Source organism: Melospiza georgiana, chromosome 19 (genome assembly GCF_028018845.1).
Source record: "Melospiza georgiana isolate bMelGeo1 chromosome 19, bMelGeo1.pri, whole genome shotgun sequence".
NCBI lineage: Eukaryota > Metazoa > Chordata > Aves > Passeriformes > Passerellidae > Melospiza > Melospiza georgiana.
Window position 1 is genome coordinate 5232905 of NC_080448.1, and position 21440 is coordinate 5254344.

The window sequence follows — 21440 nt, forward strand, 5'->3', positions numbered from 1 at the left end:
AAAAGTGGGCACTGCTTGAAGTTAATTAAAACAACTAATTAAATAAATAGGAAAGTTCTGTCTTCCAACAACAAGCAAGCACAGGCACCAGGGCAGGAGTTTCCCACCCCAGCCACAGAAAATGGAAAGTGGATGTTGTGGCCCTGCAACTCCTCAAAATCCCAGCAGGAATTATTGCTATCACTGCTCAAAATGCCTCTGTTACCAAAACCAGCAGTGTCCAGACCCATCTGGGGGCACTGGAGGTGCCAGGTGGATGCAGAGCTCCCAGCCAAGCAGATGGAGCAGGGCACAAGCTGCCTTTAGTGAGAGGGGTTCCATATCACGGATCAGGAAACTTGGGGAAGAAAACCTGAGCCCAGTGTGGTGACTCAGCCCCAGTGGCACAGCCAGCCCTCCCCTGCCCCATCTTCCTCACCAGCTCTGAGCTGGGGATGCTGGGGATGCTGGGGAGAGCCTCTTTGCTCAGTTTCCATTTACAGCCTTTATGATCCCATTCAGCTCTCTGAACTAAATCATGAGTCCCCAGCACAGTTACCATGCCCTAATTTAACTCCAGTGCTTGCATTCACCTCTGCCTTTTGGCAGCATCATCAGGGCCTGTGTGGGTACAGCACTCCAGCCCCCAGGCTGGCAGAGCCTGCAGCAGCAGCCTCGAACATCCCTGTCATTGCTAAACCCTGCTAATACCTTCAGTGTTATGGCATCAGACTTTTATGTCCTTAACACAAAAAAATAAAATGTAATAATAAGTATGCCCTCTTATGAGACATCTACTTGGTAGATGCAAATAAGCCCCTTTCAGACATTTGGGAAGACAAAATGAGTTTTTATGTCTGAATCATGTTTCCTAACTGGAGATGCCACAGGTTTGAGTATCTTGGAGATGCCACAGGTTTGAGTGTCAGGCAGAAACAAGAAAGTCTCAGATTTTGATGCAACTGCTCAGATGTTAAACTATTTCTAACTGGGGTTACTGATACAGACTTCACCACTTTTGTGCCATATCCTACATTTACTTGGGATTTTGTTATCTTGTGTGATCATTTACATCTAACTCCAGAACAAGCTGAAGTCCAGATCCAGGAAACTGCAGCTGCCTTGAAACATGTCTACTCCCCATCAAATAACACTTCCATGCCCTGCCCAAAGCCTTCTCCTGGCCTGAAGAGACAGACTCAAGCAGAGTGAACACATGTAAAACAAACAGAGCAGCAGATTCCACTCACACAAACTGTCAGGAGTGGTTTTGACCCTCTGTCTGCCACCATCCACCCACCTGGAGGCCACAGCTGCTGCTGGTGGGGCAGCTTTGCTGTGACAAGCCTGTGGTGACCCATCCTGGAGGGACACTCAGCAATGGGCACCTCACGATGAGGCCTCATATCCCTGTTTATAATGACTCCAGAGCTAGAAGCCCCAGGGTTTTTGCTTTACTGGTGGCTCAGGCTGGGCTGCATTTATCTGCACACAAGCCAGGATGTTTCTTCTTCTTCTTCTTGCTTTCTCACACTGACATTCCCACAGTGTCTCACCCATGCAGGGCTCTCAGCAGGCACAAAGCAAAGTTAAACACATGCAGGGGGAAATAACAGCTTTAGCTTCTGCAAACTCCAGGAATGGAATGGAAATAGAAGGGCAGGAACGTCAAATTATACCCCTCCCTCAATTTATTGGTTTGTTTATTACATGGGGAAAGGTAGTCCAGGGTACATGGAGGAGTCTGGGGGCACCCTGCCTGCACTCAGCATTGCCACCAGCAGTGGTCCAGTGCTGTGGAGGATCAGTGTGATCAGAACAGGAGGCTCAGGGGGACCTTCTTACTTAAAACCACCTGAGATGTTGTAGCCAGGCAGGCAGTGGTCTCTTCTCACAAGTAAAGTGATACAACAAGAGGAAATGGCCTCAGGTTTTCCCAGGGGATGTTTAGATTTGGTATTAGGGAAAATGTCAACAAAAAGGGAGGTGAGGCTTTGAAATAAACTGTCCAGGAAAGTGCAAGCATCACCATCATCCTGCCACCATTCATGAAACATGGGGATGTGGTCCTCAGGCATGCGGTTTAGTGGAGAACATGGCAGTGCTGGGTTCATGGTTGGACTCAATCTTACAGATCTTCTCCAAATTAAACAATTCCACTATTCTGTTGTGGGATCTTCCTTCCCCAAAAGGCATCAAAGCCTCCCATAACATCATAGAATGATAATCATAAAACCATAAATCATGAAGGACTTCAGTGGCTGGAAGTTTTTCCTGGTTCAAATGCCAGTTAAATGCACACAATCCAACCTTTCTGTGCCTTTCCAAGTCTGGGATGGCAGGAGACTCCACACAGGAGGGCTTGGGGGGGATCTCACCTCTTGGGGGGCTGAAACCTCCTTCCCCCTTAATGCAAATGCATTTGGGCTTAGGAGCCAACAGAACTCATGGGTGCAGGTGACTGATGCTTGGGAGGGCTGGCTCCCTCCTCTGTCACCACTGCAGTTTGGTACCACTCCTCTGGCAGCTCTGTACATTAATTTTTACACCTTTGAGCTAAATTAAATGAAGCATTAAAACATTTCAGACCTCTTGGCTTCAGGCACTGATGACACTAAGGAGTCACTGAGCTGCCAAAGCCCAACAAGGCCTGTCCAAGGGGTGCCCTTCTGCCCTTAACCTTACCTATAAATGTTATTTATCAATAAGATATGCAATAAAATAAGTACTTTTAAGAGCAAGGCAACACTTTTTATTTTTATTTAAAAAGGCCTTGGTGGCAGGAATATAGTGTAAAAATCATTGGAAAAACTAAAAGGCATTGATACATATTGGAATATACACTTTTTACATAAATTACATTTATTTATTTTTTCTTTCATTTGAGGTTCTTATTTGATATTAAGGTCTAATAGTTAATAGGTCCTGGGATCTGGACGTTTAGACCACCATAGTCTAACATGTACATGTTCATGGGCCATTGCTGAAAGAGAGAGAGAGAAAAAGAAGGCAAAAGTCTCCGTTAGGGCACAACACAAAACCATGCAAACATCAAATCTCTGACATGTTCCAACAACTGGCTGTTGCTCCCACTTTCCAAGTAAGAGAAAAGAACCAACCCCAAACCAAAACACCACTAGCAAACTTGAAAAAAACCCTTCAAAGTTTTTATTTCTCTTTTGCAGTTTTGGGGAGTTTTATTTGGTATCATCCGCAACCGAAGCCAAACCCTGAAGGAGTGCAGCTGTATGCATCTCTCTGACTTTATCTCCTATTTTTCCTGGTTTGTGGCATTCTAGAACTGCTCCCAGAACTGAGCTAGAGGTACACCCAGGTACAGACCTGAGGTGATGTCACCAGCACTCGTGTTTGAGCCCAGGGGATGGAGGGATTTGCCTGAGCCTGTCTCAAATGCAGCACCCACTAAAGCTGAGGCACACACTGCAGCAATGCAGGAGAGCCCCTGGGGGTGTCAGGCTCGCTCTGCTGACCTCCCCCAGACAAACCCTGCAGAACAAGACAGCCCCACAGGTGTGTCTCCTCCTTTGCCAAACCTGCTCGTGCCATTTTACATCACACTTTATAGGGTTTGTCAGGTGCAGGGAGGTGGTGACAGCTCGAGCAGAACAGAGCAGCATCCTGAAGCAGAAAGATAGGTAGGCAGTAACCCCCCTAATATCTGGAAGGCTTTACCACAAGCGAGATCTGATTTGTTGATGATGTAGACTCCATATTGGAAGAAGAGGAAGAGGAAGAAGAGGAAGAGGAAGATACCGAGTTCCCTTCGGAGATCCTCTTCCGCTTCCGTTTGGGAACGCTGATGTCTTTGTCTGCAAGGAGAGAGGGAAGGCATGAGGTGTCCAGGCCCTGAGAGTGGTCCCTAAATGTGGGGGCTCATTTTGCCACTGTGACCTTGCCCTCCACAGAGTATCCCCAGCTGTGCTGCCACTGGTGGCACAGGCCTGGCCTCCATGAGGGGCACAGAGCTGCCAGCTTTGCTCACACTCTGGCATGCTCTGCCTTGCCACATCTCCCCTCACTATCCATCCACCTCTTTCCATAAAACACAGGATTGTGGTTATCTCTAGGACTGCTAATTCTGACACATTTGATTAAAACTGTCTGAGATTTATCAGGATGATGGGACAGAGAGAGAAGCACATTCCCAGGGATGACAGAAAACCTTGTTGCCTCAGAAATTCAACTGCTAAGTGATGGATCAAATTAAGGGCTTTAACCAGGGAATAAATTGCTCACGGTGAGTAAACTGCTAATGGGAGAGGGATAATCACATCCTCCAGAACATGCTGAAAGTTTGAGCCAAACAGCCCAGTCTTCCCACAGCTCACAGAAGTGGAATCCTCCAATAGGACAGTTTACTCTGGAACAGATGCTGCGCCTAACTTTTTGTAGGTAGGATCTTCCCCCCATCCTGCCCTGGGTATGTGAGAGGTTCAAACACCTCCTCATAACTCCCATCCATTTTCTCTCCCACAGTGCCAGGAAAGCCATAGTTATGTCCCAGCCCTTCCCTTACCTGTTTGTTTGGCCTCGGTGCAGATTTCAGCAAATGGCCTGTGGAAGAGACAAGGTGTGAGTCAGTGGTTTCACCCTGTGTGCCTGCCTGTGCTGGACACAGCCCAGACCCTGACCCTGAGCTGACTCCTCCAACACCCCCTTGTGTGGAGAGGGGACTTGGAACATCCTGGAGAGAAGCAACCTGAAAGAGCTCAGCTGGATCTCTGAGTTATCAGCCCCCATGCACCTTCCCAGCATCACCATCCCAAATCACAGAAGAAAGAGGGGACAAATTGGCCCTGTAACCCTTCAGTGTGCCCACCCATGGGCAGGCACCTCCCTGCAGCACAGGGATGGAGCAGGTCCATGTGGTGGCTCTGGTGGCCTCAGCGTGAGCTGCTCTGCTTATGGCTGAAGGAGCAAGGACAACACTTAACAAACAGAAGCATCCCCCACCACAAAGCTGGGAAAACTTACTGGAGCTGGTTTATAATCACTATTCGGATGCTCTCCCGTGCCTTCAGGATCTTCTCCAGCCGGTGAATGTCGTAGGTGTTGGGATTTCTGAACGGGATGTCGTCCGGCAGCCCCGTAACCTCCACAGAGTCAGGACTGTCCCTGATGAGTTTATAGGGCACCATGACAGGCCTGTTCAAGCCCAGAGCCTCTCCTGTAAGGGCAGAACAGAGGACAGCACAACAGCTTTACCCTGCAGTGCTGGAACCCAGGACATCCTTCTGGCTGCCCTGGATGGCTCCAGCCCCTGCCAGGGGGCTCAGAGACCTTGACACGCAGCCAAAGACACCTGTGGCTTTGATTTTAACCCATGGAAACAACTACCAACCTTATATGAAGATTTACAAGCCACGAGAGTTTAAATAGAATTGTTACAGACATCTTTTCATGAAAAATCCTTTCCTTAGGATTTCTCCTCCTGAGAAGCTGGGAGGCCTCAGGAACAAAATGTAAACAATGGTTATCTGCTGCTGTGGAATGCAACAGGTGCATCTGTGATTGGCCCATGTTGGATGTTTGTAATTAATGGCCAATCACAGACCAGCTGGCTCGGACAGAGAGTCTGGGACAGACCCTTTGTTATCATTCCTTTCTATTCTTAGCTTAGCTAGCCTTCTGATGAAACCTTTTCTTCTATTCTTTTAGTATAGTTTTAATGTAATATATATAATAAAATAATAAATCAGCCTCATCTCTTCCCTCAACCAAAAACCCCTGTGAACACTGGCACATAGAATGTAGTTAATTTATCACAGGGTGAAAAGTAGAATTTTGGGTTTTTAGAATGGGAGTTTAGAAGCCAAGATGGAGGAATCTGTGCATGCCTTATCCTTCTTTCTTCTTCTTGGCCTCCATCTTCTGCTGTGATGGTGGCACTTTTGGATTGGTTTAGAGCAGAGACAGACTGTCTAACATAGGTTATAGGTATTGGAAAATTATTGTAAATAAAGTACAGGTAGTTTTTAGTATAAAAAGATAACACCACCCTGAGGGTGTCAGTGTGCCACGGACTGACTTGCTAGACAGATCTCACCAGGTCAGGAAAAGAATGTAATAGATAACAGAAAATAAACAACCTTGAGAACCAGAACCAAGGAATCCTGACTCCTTCTTTGATTTCAGGGTTGGGAAAAAGAGACTTTCTGACACCTTGGGGTCATCTCAAGCACAGAAACCCTGAGACTGCAGGGCTCCAGAACCAACCAACTGAAGGACCAAGAGCCCTGGGGGACATTGGGATGCCATGGCTGCTGTGGTGCCCAACCTTTGCTGCAGCCACATCCCACCCATTTTACATGTACCTGCCCAATTTATTGTTTGCTCTGTTAGTCTCCATTTAGAATTCTGCCAGGAGCCTCAGGTGAGTTCAGAACACACACACTGCCACACTTGCCCAAGCCCATGGCTGGACCAGCAGCAGCAGCAGCATGCAAGACAGCCCAGGACAGAGGGGAAATGGAAGAGAATTGCCCATTTCCTCTTGTCTCTGTACATCAGCAGGTCTGGGGGTCACTGGGGTGGAGATCAAAGCCATCTCTGTCATGACATCACTCCTGCCCATTTCTCAAATCAATTTATCTCTTTAGCCTCCACATCCTACGGCAGTGATACACCTCGGTTTAATTCCTTGCTGCATTAAAAGTCCAGGTTTACTTCCTCGTGTACAAGTAAACCTGCTGCTCACCTCTCTGGGCACCCCTTCATTTCCTGCTCACTGGGGAGCACAGAACATCCCTCACTCCTGTGCTGTTTCTGACTCTAAGAGCCTGCTCCCACCTTGCATCTCTGCAGCCCCAAAACCTGAAGCTGTTAGGGCTGCACAGCCACATTTCTGGCTTTCCTCCCACAGAGTTTGTCCCATCAAAGGCTGACATCAGACTGAACCAATCCTGCTGCTGTGCTGCATTTTGCCATAACCCCTTCCCCTCTCCAAGGATGAGCTGTGAACAAGAAAATAATGGCCCCACCTGCCAAGAGTGAGACACAGGGACCTACCTCCTGAACCTGACCATGAACTTAAGCTTCTTTAATCAATTTTCAAGCCCATCCCTCCTAGGAATCCCACTAATCCTCATCTCAACAACATTCCCAGCTCTCCTACTACCATCCCTAGACAATTCCAAATTACTAACCAACTCTCAACCCTCCAGCTATGGCTTATCAACCTAGTTACAAAACAACTAATAATACCCCTAGACAAAAAAGGACACAAATGAGCCCTAATTTTAACATCCCTCATAATCTTCCTCCTTCTCATTAACCTTCTAGGACTGCTGCCCTACACATTTACCCCAACCACCCAACTATCTATAAACTTAGCCCCAGCCTTCCCCCTATCCCTGGGGCCAGGCTGTAACATGGAGCAGCAGGACAATACCTGTGCTGCAGCAGCTGCCATGGGCTTGGGCTATAAATAGAGGCCTTTGTGGAAATAATTTTAGCTGTGGCTGCTCTCAGCCTCACCCTGAGATGCCTATAAGCAGAGACTCACCGTATTTTTCATTGAAAAGCTCTTTCACTTGCTCTCGCAGGATCACCTTCTCTCCAAGCCTGTTGGCATCATCCTCATCTGCAAAAGCAAGAAAGAACAGGGGTCAACTTCACTTGTTTCCTTCTGAGCCCCTGGAAAACCAATCTCACTGACACAGTGCAGGACAGCATCCCTGTCCCCCTGGGCCTGGGGACACCTCAGAGGGGCTGCTCTGTGCTTGCACCCTGCCATACCTTTCAGAGCTGGGCAAAGCATCTATAAAATGCTGCCAGGTCCCCATTTGCCATGTGCTGCCACAGCTAAAAGCATTTTATATCCACTTTGCAGGGCTGTAAATGACTAGGAAAAATGCAAAAGCAGTGAAGGCTCAAGCCCTCAGTGTCATGAATGCTCCCACAAGGGACATCAAGGAATGAGAGAGCACTTTTTTTGGCTAAGCTCCTAAGTGAAGTATTGTTTTATAACATGCCATATAATCAGCTTGGCTTTCCTAGCTTTTTAAATTATCCTCATTGTGCTAAACAGTTTCTCTTCCATTCTCTCATGTCAACCAATGAGCCTAAGTCAGCAGATTTTTACACTCAGCTGTTTAGCATCCTCAGGAGGCTCCAGGACAAATGACTGGGGTCATTACCTCAACCTCTGCCCTAGGGTCAAATAACCCTAAAACCCTAACCTGTCCCTTTAATGCCTTTTTTTCCCCAGAGGTTTAAAGTACCAAGTGAACACACCTTATCTGCCTCTTGCTGTGGTCACCCCAGCAAGCTGGGACGCACAAGGCAGGACCAGCTCAGAGGGGTGGACTCCTCACTTTGTCTCCTCCCAAGGAAGATCCTCCCTGCACCAAGGCAGTGCAGGACCAGCTCAGTGGGGTGGACTCCCCACTTTGTCTCCTCCCAGAGAAGATCCTCCCTGCACCCAAGGCAAGCACTGTCCCCCAGGCTGGAAGCCACTGGGTTAAAATCATGGAACCACTGCATGGTTTGGGTTAAAAAGGACCTTCCAGGACCATCCAGTTCCAAGTTCCTGCCATGGCCAGACACAGCAAGGTGTGCTCTGTGCAGGTGCTGGCTCAGGTGATGGTGGAGGGTGGCTCAAAAGGGTAGAAAGAGGTGCTGGGAGATGCTGCCCAAATCCCATCTTTAGTATTGGCATCCTCAGGTGTCTCAAACAACATTAATCACAGTCTTTTTGTTAATGCTTTAAGCCAAGAGGTTTGAACCCAGCCCTCAGGACATTTTGGGGGCAGAGGCTGCCAGGAGACATTGTTCAGGCCCTTGTTCAAAGTCCCTTTCCAGCTCTCCTGGAGCCTCTTTAGGCTGGAAGGGGCTCTAAGAATCTAGAGCAGACTCTAGCTACTCTCCCTAGAGCCTTTTCTTCTCTACGTGAACATTTCCAGCTGTCCAGCCTGGCTCCAGAGCAGGAGTGCTCCAGCTCTTGGGTGACTTTGTGGCCTCCTCTGGACTCATTCCAGCAGGTTCAGCTCTTTCTTGAGCTGGAGGCCTCAGCCAGATGCAGTGCTTCAGGTGGGGCCTCACAAGGGCTATTCACAGTGGGCTTTTACAGCATCATGGTGAACCCTGCAAACCTTGTCATGAGGGATCAAGGCATCCTCTGCCCCCAGTCTGCAGCTTCATTTTGTGTAATCACATTATTATGATTTTTTATTATTTTGAGCAATTATATCATTTTTGTTTTGGTTTCAAGCAAACACACGGCTGGAAGTTTAGTTTTGAATGCAAGGTGAAAATCCACTGCAAGTCCCTGCCCCTTGCATGGGACTGATTTCAGTGCAGAAAGATCCCATCCCACATCTCAGCCACTCTGCTGGTGTGGAGAGAAGCTGGCAACCTCAAACTTCTGCACCCTGCTACTGCAGGGTACATCCTCAAAAAACCCTCTTCTCCACCTGGAAAACAATTGCTTTGCCTGGATATTACACATACACACACAAAAAAAAACCAAAACCAAAACCAAACAAACAAAAAAACCCCAAAACTAAAACAAAAAAAAACCAAAAACAAAACCAAAAACAACCCAAGAACTTTCTGCAAAGAGAGCTCAGGGGTGCTTCAAATCTGGAAATGGCAACAAAGCAGCTTGAATGGCATGGAGCAAAACATAAACACAACAGATGGAGATTTCTAAGTGATGCCTTGCAGTGCCACCCTGGAGGCCATGCAGGACCAGAGGGGACAGCCCTGAGGGCTCCCTCTGTGACTTCCTTGTCATCACTGCTCAGTTTCTGGGCTGTACATACGTACCCGTATGGATGTGTAGATGGTAGCAGACAAAGACACACCAAAATTCAGTGTTCTCACTCATTTAATTCTCTGGGACTGAAAAATGCAGCAGGTCTTTCCTTTCTGCTCCTGCCCCAAGTGACCCAAGTGCAAGAAAAAAGATCCCAAGGGATCTTGATTTTTCCACCTTGAGGTGGGCGCTACTCCCAAATTCCCATTCAAGGACACAAAAAAATGCCATGAAAATCCTGGAACTGAGCATGCATAACAGTGAAGCCAAAGAGGAGCCTCTGGCCAGTGGCACTGCTCCCCAGGGACTTACCCCTCTGTGCCCAGGCAAGAGGGATCTCCATCTCCCTTTGACTTTACCCATTTGGGTTTGGAATTAATCAACTCAGGGAGCAAACTGAAGGAAGAAGTAAATCAAGGAAGCCACTAGTGCTTCTGAAATGTGCTGAGTCCTTCCCATAAAGCAGGTTTATCCATGCTGCTGCCTTCAGCTCTGTGTTATCTTTTTTTTTTTTTTAATTAAAATAGTTTCCAGTTGATTTTTTTCCCCAATTCTGCTTTCCTGAAGTCAGCACCTCTGCACTCCACAGGAATTGACATACAAGTGGTCACATTTTTAAAGCACCACTTACTTTTTTTTCTAAAGCACCACTTCTCTTTTTTTCTTACTTGTCAGAACTTAACATTTCTTTGAGAGACACCAAGCTACTTTCAGTAATTATAAAAACTGAGGTTTAAGTGTCTGCTGTTGGGCAATAGAATCCAAACCACTGCTTATTCTTCTAGTGTCTCAAAAAAACCCACACAAAACCAAATCCAAGGTATCCCATGGATAAATAATGGTTATGTCTGTGTTCCTCATGTCATGTGCAGAACCTGGATCTCAGTGGAGAAGCCACAGCAGAGTTGGGCAGCGTACCCAATGGAGCTTTCTTCCTTTCCATGTCCTCAAATGCTGCTCAGGGGGATTCAGGGGGATGCCTGTCCTCTGTTCAGCCACTGCTCATGGAGTAACAGCCTCCTGTTACCCAAAGACTTGTCCTGAAGCCTGTTTCATCAGGAAAACTGTCCCTGCCCAACACATCTCACTGAGAATATGGCTCAGATCCCTTCTGCAGGCAATCCCAGACTTATCAGAGAGATCCTCAGCTGGCAGGCTGAGGGCAGGCTCCTTACAGCAGCCTGCCCTGAATCCTAAGAGGAGTCTTTCCCCTCCCAGTTTCCATGTTGGCAATTCAGTTATACCCCTGTGTAAATCCAGAAGAAACGTGCTGACTTTCCTGACGCTACTCTGCAGTAACTCAGGTTTAAATGCAGTTTGAATTAGCTTAACATATGTATGTTTTCAAAGCAGGGCTATAAACTTGTGGCAGCAGCAATTAACACCCAGACCCCCAGCCAACGTCCCAGCTGGATCTGCTGTAGCTGTGCCATGCCCAGGTCAGCTCTTCCTCACTCCTGTACATCAGTCTGTCTTACATCCCTGGAGCCTTCACCAGCCCTGACCCAGAGTCTGTGTTAAAGCAAAGCAAAACCAACCCCAACCCAAGCTCTCCTTATGAATGGCAAGTGGATTTGTAAGAAATTAACTGCTGGGACACGTGGATGAGGATGAGAAGAACGTGGCAGGTTGGTTTGGCTGGAGTGATGGCAGCGATGCTCAGGGACTACAGCAGCAGTGCTTAGAAATGCAGAAAGGATTAATAACAACAATAAAAACACTGTATCATTCACTTCTGCACACCACAGAAAAAACAATACCTGAAATTTGGGGGGTTTAGACATTTTCATTCCCATATTAACACACAAGTAAGAGCATTTCTTGTCTGCTACCATCTACGATGCACCACCTGAGCTACGTACCATTGAGAGCAGCATAGGCTTTTTCCAAAGATGTTATCCGTCTAGGGGCTACAGCACAAGGTAATGGGAGACAAAAAACAAAAAAAGAGAAAGAAAAAGAGATCCATGAGTGCTGCAGCTTGGTTTCTTGGTCACAAACAAAAGCAAAACCCAGGATTAAAGTTCCTCTGGCCCCTTGGCACAGTTTAGGTAGCTAATAACTGCCTGGTACGTTATTTACTGGTGAGCTGGGCTCTCCACCTCATACCAGGACCTGCTTTGCTGGAATGTGCTTAAGCCTGCAAAAGCATCCCTTTGGCTCTCCTGAGCAGCTCAAGGTCCACATGTGCATAAGGATGCATGGCCAAATGACAGCATTTATGGCACGTGCCAGAGCAGCAGCAGCTGCCTTGCACAGCTGTTCCAGTGCCAGAGAAGGAAAAAAAACTCTCAGGTTAAAGCAGATGAAAAGCAAACAGGGAGATCGTGACAGTTCTGCATCAATAGGAGAAATGGGAGAGAAAGGAATCCCTAAGGAGAGGCTGGTGTTTGCCACTGACTCCAAAGTGATCAGTGACATAAAAAGAAATTAACTTCCTCTGGAAAAACAGCAGGGATGGGACTATGGCCTGGATTTGCAGGATGGGCAAAAGGAGGAATGAGGTGGCTCATCCAGTCACAGGGAGAGCTGTGAGGAGGTCAGGGCTGCAGCACCAGGGCAAGGAAGGGGCTCACAGGGGAGGCTCTTGATGCCAAACTGCATGAGCTGACACCAGCAAACAGAAGGGGACTTGGGAGACGTGTCCAAATCTCCTAAGCAGAGGCATAAGCAATCTGAAGTAGCTCCAAGTACCTAGCTCAAAGTACGTGTTCCCCATTTCAAGCAGGCTCAGGAGAGCAGCCACTGCAGCACAGAGCTCTGCTGGTCCCTGCAGGGGGAGGAGAGCCCTTCAGTTCAGCAGCTCAGAGGAACAGAAAACACATGTGGCTCTGGCCAGGGCAGCTGCAGGCACTGAGATCTCGGTGCAGACCCACAGGAGCTGGGGCTCTTCACCCCTGAGCTGCAGGAAGACAAATTCTGCCAAAAGTAGCTGCAGCAGTGCTACTCACTGCCATGCTGCAGGATCTGCCCCAAAATAAGAAATGGTCTCGGCAGCTTGGTGCCCTAAATCTCTGGCGACACCCTGTGGGCAGCACCCGCTGCACTAAATGTGTGGGAATCCACAAAATTAGAGGGAAAATTAGAGGGTTTTAGGGAAAGCTGCAAAAGGCAGGCCTCAGATACAGCAGAACTGTGAGAAGGGCTAAGCAGCAGCCATGAGATAGGTCAGCAGAAAAATTATTTAAACTGTAGAAAAAGCAAGGGCAAATAGAACAATGGCCTGTGTAATAATGCTTGTCTGAATAGCTATCTAAGCTGCAGAAAGTTTATCTAGTAAGATATTAGGAAGGTTAAAGTTTAATAATGGAGCTCTGTGTGTTGTGTTTTAAGGCTCACAAGCAGGTATTGTATTTGAAATAAGCAAGCATTGTTTAACCAAAGGTACCTGTGCTTATAGTGGTTGGATGGAACTACTGTCAGTGTGCTTTTGCTTTGTGTGGTTGGTCAAGAAGCTTATAAAGTGAGCTGTAACATTAAGTTGTTTGGCCTGCTGCCTGGATTGTGAGCTGCTGGCACCTTCCCATTGTCATAACCATGGAATGAGACTGATGCTGAAAAATAAACAGCTCGAGGTGCTTTCCACATCAGCCCCATCTGTAAATAATCCCTCTTGCAGGTGTCACTTATGCAGGGGAGAGGAGATGCAGGTGGGCCATGCTGGAGCTGAGAAAGCCAAGCTAGAGTCCAAGAGTCCAAGCCAAGAGGAAGCAAGATCCTGGCATGGCTTCTGTCAAGGAGGAATGCAGGCAGGAGCACAGGCAGGCTGCAGGCAAGGGAGAGAACATACGGCAGGATCTTTCCAGCATGGCTCAGAACTGGTTGAGAAAAGGCAGCATTGCATTTCCTCTGCTTGGCAGCAACTCAAAGGCTTTTGTAGCATTTCAAGGTGCTGTCATGAAATTACCTTAAGAAAGGTAATTCAAATTTCTTGTCCTGTTAATTTAAATGTGGCATTCAGCCCTGAACCATAGGAAGCATCCCACCAGGTTCAGGGTAACTGTCCGGCAAGGATGGAGTGCACCCCAACGTGCCAGGGTGGAATAGCACCCATCTCATCCTGAAAAATGAGGGGGGCTGGGGTCTCTGAAGGACACAACAGGATGTGAGGGTGGTGGAGAGCAGGAGGAAGGAAAGAGCAGAGTGAACACAAGGCCTTGGATGAGCTGGGTGATGGTGCTGCCCTCTGGACAGCGAGGATGCCACACACAGAGGCAAATGGGAAAAGGAGAGCAAAGCTAGGGAAAGAAAAAGGTGACTGGAATCACAAACATGCTTATAAACAGGCTTTGAAGCTCCACAGCTATTCACACCTGCTGGAATTTTAACTCTCATAATTATCCATATATAAAAATATATATTTTTATACACAAACACACACACACATATATTCAACCTGCCTTAATTTTCACCCTAGCCTAGAAACAGTGACCAGTTGAACACTCAAAAATAAACACCCCAGGCCTTGCTGGTGGGTTAAAAAGGGTTGGGGGTGAAGGGAGATGGATATGGACTTTGAAAAGCAACCTGGTGATGGAGCAAGATGTGCTCAGCCCTCATCACAGCTTTCCTCTTTTCTATTTTTCTTGCTAGGAGTTTCCAATGCGAGGCACATCTCATCAAAGTCTTGAGAAGGATTGTGCTCTTGTGATTAGAAAAAGAAATATATATATATATATATATATATATATATATATATATAAAGGATGCCTGGATGTGTGGGTTTTTTAATTAAATAACACTGCCTGCCCTACTTTATTAATTGGAGTATGAAAAATAATCTATCATGATGGCAGGGAGCTTGGGGAATAGGACAGATGGAGCTGGTCTACATTTTCAGTCAAAGCACACTAAAATTAACATACAGAAAGATTTTTTTGTGTGTGTATGTGTGTGTGTGTGCTAGATTACTTATGCTTGATAGTATTTTTCAAAGGCTCATATTAAGCCAGTTTAGTATCTGTGCCTCAGCAAAGAAAAAACAAAAGGATGAGCGTAGTGTTTATAGCACTAGAGCTTCACCCCTGCTCACTCACTCCTGTTTAATGCTGAAAGATCATGCTGCTTTCCAAAAGGGGTTTTGAAAGTCTCTTTTGCAGAGCAGAGACCAGCGGTGTGGAGAAGAGGCACGGGGAATCAAAAGGAAAACCTCTGGATGTCAGGAGGGTTTGTGCTCCCGGGCTGCAGGCCCTGGGGAAGCCATGCAGGTGAAGGGCTGGCACTGGTGGCCTCAGGGCCATTGTCCCATCTTTGAGAGGCTGCAAGCCTGCACTGCTGAAGGGCTTTTTTCCAAAAACGAGCCTCATTCCCTGCAAAATCCACCTCCTTCTGCAAACAGCATCCCTGCAGGCACACAGTCCCCAGCTGCTTCTGCACTAGAACTCCTCCATCTCCCATTCAAGGAAAAATACCATCTCAACATACAAATTACAGATTGTATTGAGAAAAAGGCACATGAGGCACTTAGATTATATTGAAATCCTTTTACCTGTTTCTGTTACACTTCAAAAAATGGGTGTCCCCAAAAGAAAGAGATCTGGTCCTGCAGTTACCAGGAATGCTCTTTGCAATTGTGCTGGTTCTGCAGCACAGCAATGCAGGAGGTGCACAGCTTTAAAACATATTAAACCCCATAAAGGTTTAACTTTAAAGGTTAAAGGTTTAACCTAGAGGCAACTAAAATCACTCCACAGTCATTTTATTTTAAAATTACATTAAATTTCCGTTTTTCCTAAACACCTGTACACTTCATGTAATTTCTTAGCCAAAATTATCCACAAAACCCATTAGCTCTCCTCACATTTATGATGTTACCTCCTGAGCTTTCCAGCTTTTAGAGACCTCTGCAATGCCATCCCTGGGAGTAACTACTGCTTTCATTTTAACCCTCCTCTGTGAAATAAAAGTGATTTTCATTGACTTTGTTTTAATGCCAAGCATGCTGCTGCTTTTCATTTTACATTACAGGGCTTCACTACACAACATTGAAGACTCTTTAATTTAAATTTTTAGTGACCTATGGCTAGTTGGAACTCATTCATTTTGTTAAGGCAGATGAAAAGCAATCAAAGCCAAGGCAGTGATTGCAACGCTGTTCTGCCACCAACCACTTTGGGGTAGTGGGGTGGAAAATCAAACAATGGGTTAATTGTTGCCAGTAGGGATTAGGGAGGGGCAAAATACAATCAGCTCTTTTCTGGAAGAGACATTCCAGTGGTAATCTGACTACTAAAAATACTTATGAGTCCTGAAAATGTCTCTGAAGATTTGGCAAATATGGGAAATAGTCTATAACAAATTGAGATGTTAAGTAAGAAAAAACCCTCACCTGCATCGGCTCTTATTTAAAACCTCAGTGGGAGGAGAGGGAGTGAAGCACCCAGCCCAGCAGGGATGCTGTGACCTGCTGAGCCCACTTGGGTGCAGAAATACACATAAAATATGTGTTTGGGTTTGTGCTGGAAGGCTGGTCTGTGAGGGGAGCGTTCAGCTGGAGGAGGAGGGAAAAATGTGCATTAAAAAGAAAATCAATTTCCTCTCCATCTCTTTTTCTCAGGCTGTGTCTCCCAGCCAGGCAGCAGCCTGAAGTATTTCCCTTCTGATGTGCTCCCTTGCTAATGGTGTGATTTGTGTCAGATTGTTGCCCGATAGATAAAGGACACAAAACTCGGATAAGTTTTGTGTGGTGCTTTATTAAGGGCCCGGAGCCTGTGCACTAGCACCCCAAGTCAGAGCCCCAACTTCACGTACAGGTGCTTCCCTTTTATATGATTTGCATACATGCGATTCATAACAAGGTCTCCAAGAAACAGTTCCCCTTGCCTAGACACAGACCCCTTGTGGTACATTCCTTAGTTCACAAACAAAATCATAAATCTTCTGCTTATCTTATTCTAAAACCATTGTATGCTGCCTCCAGACAGGTTAGCATTCTTACTTTCCTACACTAGTTTAAATATTTATTAAGTTCCTAAGACTACCTGCTAAGTTACACACGAAACCCAACACATACTATCAACGGCTACAGAACTGTTTTTAACAAACCAATTTGCACACAACTCATAACTAAACTGTAATTAAACATTTCGCTAAATTTCATTTCTTTTTCCAACAAGATCAACATCTCTTATCAGAATTTTACTGTTTAGAGCAGGGGAATGGAGAAACAAGACATGGCTGGAGGAGTGCACACACAGCCATGGGATTCTGTGGAAAACCAGAGTTCTGCAAAACTTGGGCTTCAGTGAGGGCTCATTTTAGGTCCAGCTGATGTGAAGTGGCACATTTGGACTAAAAGACACAAGTCTAAGGCCAAGTTCCACAGAGGTCTTGGGGGACCTCCCTTGAGGTCCTTGGCTGGGCCCTAAACAGGAACACAGAATTGAACACATGGACCATGCCTGAATCTCCTAGAACTGAACACATGGATCATGCCTCAATTTCCTAGAACTGAACACATGGATCATGCCTCAATTTCCTAGAAGTGAACACATGGACCATGCCTGAATTTTATTGACAGCTCACCTTTTGTTAGAGCTCTAACACCTTTCTGCTATTCCCAATAAGGGCATATAAATGTTTTCTTGTCTGTCATATTTGTCTTTCCTAAACTGTGCCATTGCCATGGAGGCTGGCCAAGGAAATGGGAAGCCATGAATAAAGATGACAAGGTTCTTTGCACCCATCTGTGCTCTTCCAACAGTTGTAATTGCAGACATTTAAAATCAAGACAGGTTTTTACCCACATTTCTGACAGCAACTCTCTTTCCTGAGCAGCCAAGAAATGAGAGACAGCTACTGCAGGGACTGACAGTGAAGGACATGGCTCTGGGATGATGGTTTGAGCAGCTGGGTATGGAGTGCACCCTGGACACCCTGTCCTCTCCTCTGCCATACTATATCATGCTATATCCCTGCTGTATCTGCCTGTGGAATGTTCAGGAGCTGGAGTGGACCTTCACCTCCATGCTACTGCAGCCCAGCATGGATCCTTGTGGTTAATCAAAACCTTCCCTCTCCACCCAACCCACCAGCTCTTTACAACACTGATTTATTTAAAGAAAACACTTAAGAAACTGGGTGCTTTCTTAAATACAGAAAACAGATCCTTGCCCTAGATTAGCTCTTAGAAAATGCCATCATTTCAAGGCAACAGCAGCAGTACTCATAGGTGATGCTGAGGCCAACTGTCTCAGGCAGCAAACAATAAAACCAAAGTGGGAAAGCCCAGGAAAGTGAAGTAGAACAACCTTCCTCCAGCTGATAAAATTATTGCTTGCCATCCACAGTTTACAACTCCCTGAGCACCACTTAACACCTAGTCAATGCATTGCTTAGGCAGAAAGGGATCATCTCTTACCGGGTTTGGGGATGAGTCCTTGAAAAGGCCTGTGAAAAAGAAGGAGAAAAGGAGATTTAAAATGAGATGGTACCAGGAAGCAAGCATGCCTTGGCTGAACAGCCTCCTGAGGCCCATAGAAGGCTGGGATCAGCCTGTCCTGCACACAACTCATGTGGGAGCAGCAGGAGCTCTGTGGGGATGAGGGCCCTGCTTGGGGCAGCAGGATGTACCTCATGCCCCATTGATAAGACGACAAACAACATGGTCCACCAAAAGGGTGACAGAGCCACTCCTGAACCCATTTTCTTCCTGACTCACCTTAGTGTGATACATCACTGAAGGGCTTTTCCCTCCCTTCCCACTTGTGTCCACCCCCTTTGGCTGTGAAACACAGAGGATCCTGACATGAACAGAGGGTGCTAAAGCACAGCAGGGCTCTGAGCACTGCCCTGCATCAGCAATAATGTGTCTCAAGCCTCTAAAAAAGGGGCTGGGATCTCTCTGCCTGGAGATCAATCACACCAAGCACCTTCTTGTCCTGCCACTGCCTTCCCCATCACCTCCTCAGGCAGTGGATGGGAAGAAAGCAGGAGTGTCTGTTTTATGGTCCCCTCCTTTCTGATGACCCATTAGCTGCCACCTCAATTGCTGTCTTGGGGGCTGGAGGCACTTACAGGCCTGCAGAGCAGGGAGTGCCTTTAGGGGGGCTCCCTCCTCTCCCCCCTCTGCTCCACAGGATGGCTGGCATCTCTCACCGCGTACCTTGTCACAGTGAACTTGATTTTATCAGCAACAGCCAGGATCCTCTCCAGGTTCTGGGAGCCAAAGGTGCAGGGCTTCCTGAAGGGGATCCCAGGAGGCAGTCCCTCTATGATCACCGACCCTGGGTTGCTCTTAATGCGTTTGTAGGGCACTTGCACAGGGTATTTAATCCCCAAGGCCTCACCTAGGAGAGAAGTGAGTGGTAATTAAGTAGTGAGAATGCCAGGGATGCCATTTCTGCTGCAGCTCTGGCTTTACCAGAGCCCTACCAAGGCACAGCACAGTGTGAGCAGGCTGCTGAGGCACCAGGTCAGCATTAAATCAAGGACCAGCATTTTCAGGCTGCCTCCATGATGGCAGTGGAGGGGTTCAAACAGGCACATGTGTGCAGCAGAGCTCATGGGGCTGAGGAGATGCCCTGTCCTGCATCATGGTGCCCATGCACTGCAGTGGGAGGGATGGGAAGCTGCTGCTCTTTGTTTTGGGATGTTATTTGGAGATAACTCCACAGCTGTGATCCCTCTCTTAGGTCTGGCTGTGGGATTGAGGTTACATATTTCCTTGCAAGTACCTGGACAAGTCTCACCCCTGCTGGAACTTCAGTACATTGGTGACATCAATGTGTGGGGCAACAGAGCAGAAGAAGCTTTTGAGAAAGGGGAAAAAGTAACCCAAGTCCTCTTGAAGGCCAGATTTGCCATAAAGCAAACTAAAGTCAAGGGACCTGCCTAGGAAATTCAGTTTTTAGGAGCAAAATGGCAAGATGGATGTTGTCAGATTCCAATGGAAATGGTCAACAAAACAGCTCTGTCCTCAGCAAACAGCAAAAGGAAACAGGCTTTCCTTGGGTGCTGTTGGGATTTGGAGGATACATATTGCACATTACAGTCAGATTGTAAACCTTCTCTATCACATGGCATGGAAGAAAAATGATTTTAGGTGGGGTCCTGAGCAACAACAAGTTCTTGAACAAATCAAACAGGAGATTGTTCATGCAGTAGCCCTTGAGTCAGTCAGGACAGGACAGGATGCAAAGGATGTGCTCTGCCCCACAGCTGGGGAGAATGGTCCTCCCTGGAGCCTCTGGCAGAGGGTACCTGGAGAGATTCCACAACAACCCCTGGGCTTCTGGAGCTGGGAATATGAAACATCTGAGGCCAGCTACACCCCAACTGAAAAAGAGACACTGCCTGCTTATGAAGGGCTTTGAGCTGCTTCAGAAGTGACTGGCACCACAGCAGAGCTGCTTTTGGCACCCCAGCTACCAGTGCTGGGCTGGGTGTTCAGAGGGAAAGGCCCTGCAGCACACACTGATGACACAGGGACTGTGTGGGTAGCACTGATCACACAGAGAGCTTGAACAGGAAATCCCAACCACCCTGGGATCCTGGGAGTCACCATGGGCTGGCCTGAGGGTGAAAATTTTCAACAGTTGTCATCATCTGTGCCCATGTTCACAGGGATCTCAGGTTGAGGGAAGAGATGAGGATCTGACTCCATGTTTCAGAAGGCTGATTTATTATTTTATGATTTATATTACATTAAAACTATACTAAAAGAATAGAAGAAAAGGTTTCAATCAGAAGGCTGGCTAAGCTAAGAATAGAAAGGCAAGAATGATAACAAAGGCTCTGTCTTGGACTATCTCTCTGAGCCAGCTGACTGTGATTGGCCATTAATTAGAAACAACCACATGAGACCAATCACAGATGCACCTGTTGCATTCCACAGCAGCAGATAATCAATGTTTACATTTTGTTCCTGAGGCCTCTCAGGAGGAAAAATCCTAAAGAAAGGATTTTTCATAAAAAGATGTCTGTGACAATCATCATCAGTGAATAGAAGGTGACATGTGCTGAGGAGGCCCCACCACACAACCAGCTACCAGAAAATGAAAAGCAATCCACTCTCTCCACTGACACTTCTTGTCATGTTGTAGGGACTCAGAGAAAATGGAAAGCTGCCATATGGAGTCACATGGTGTGGAGTCACATGGTGAGTCACAGAAGCTGTCAAGGAACACCGTGGATCAAGTCAGGTTGCTGACTGAGCTGAAAATTGTCCAGCTGCCTCTAGATAGTGCTGAGCAAGAGGAATGGCCAGTGCTCTACCTCTGCACTGACACATGGATGGCAGCAAATGCTCTGGGGGGGTGCCTGGAATGGAAAATGACCAGTGGGCAGTACAGAGGGAAACCCACCTGGGCTGCTCAAGTGTGACAAGACATGACAGCCCAGGTAGAGAAGTCAGCTGTAAAAGCCTGTCATTTTAGATACAGACATACAGGAGAGTCAGGCTACTGAGGGGTATCACAACAATGAGCAGGTGGATTGGGCTGCCAAGGGTAAAGTATTTCTGGCAGATCTGGCCTGGCAACATAAGGGTGAATTATTTCTAGCTCAGTGACACCTGACACCTCAGGTCATCAAGGAAAAACTGCTGGCACACAGATGATTTCGTGATGGAGGTGTGGACTCAACCATGGTCACCATCTGCCAGTTATCCAAGAATGTGAAACATGAGCTGAGATCAAAGCAAGCCAAGTGGGTAAAGCCCCTGTGGGGGGCAGTGGTCTAAATA

General features: G+C 46.9%; 1 protein-coding gene across 4 annotated transcripts in view; it reads right to left on the reverse strand.

The window, feature by feature from the left end:
* Nucleotides 1-2708: 2708 nt before the first annotated feature.
* The window catches only part of GTF2IRD1 (GTF2I repeat domain containing 1), a 71894-nt gene continuing 53162 nt past the window's right edge, over nucleotides 2709-21440 (reverse strand). For 2 of the 4 annotated variants that reach the window (XM_058037523.1, XM_058037520.1), the window contains 8 exons: nucleotides 18861-19044; nucleotides 18117-18145; nucleotides 11620-11667; nucleotides 7505-7582; nucleotides 4975-5167; nucleotides 4517-4554; nucleotides 3673-3809; nucleotides 2709-2962 (listed from right to left, as the gene is read on the reverse strand). In XM_058037523.1, the coding sequence (XP_057893506.1) occupies nucleotides 2888-2962; nucleotides 3673-3809; nucleotides 4517-4554; nucleotides 4975-5167; nucleotides 7505-7582; nucleotides 11620-11667; nucleotides 18117-18145; nucleotides 18861-19044 (782 nt within the window). In that variant the 3' untranslated portion in view covers nucleotides 2709-2887. The remainder of the gene's footprint in view (nucleotides 2963-3672; nucleotides 3810-4516; nucleotides 4555-4974; nucleotides 5168-7504; nucleotides 7583-11619; nucleotides 11668-18116; nucleotides 18146-18860; nucleotides 19045-21440) is intronic. The other 2 variants (XM_058037522.1, XM_058037521.1) reach the window with 2 other exon arrangements.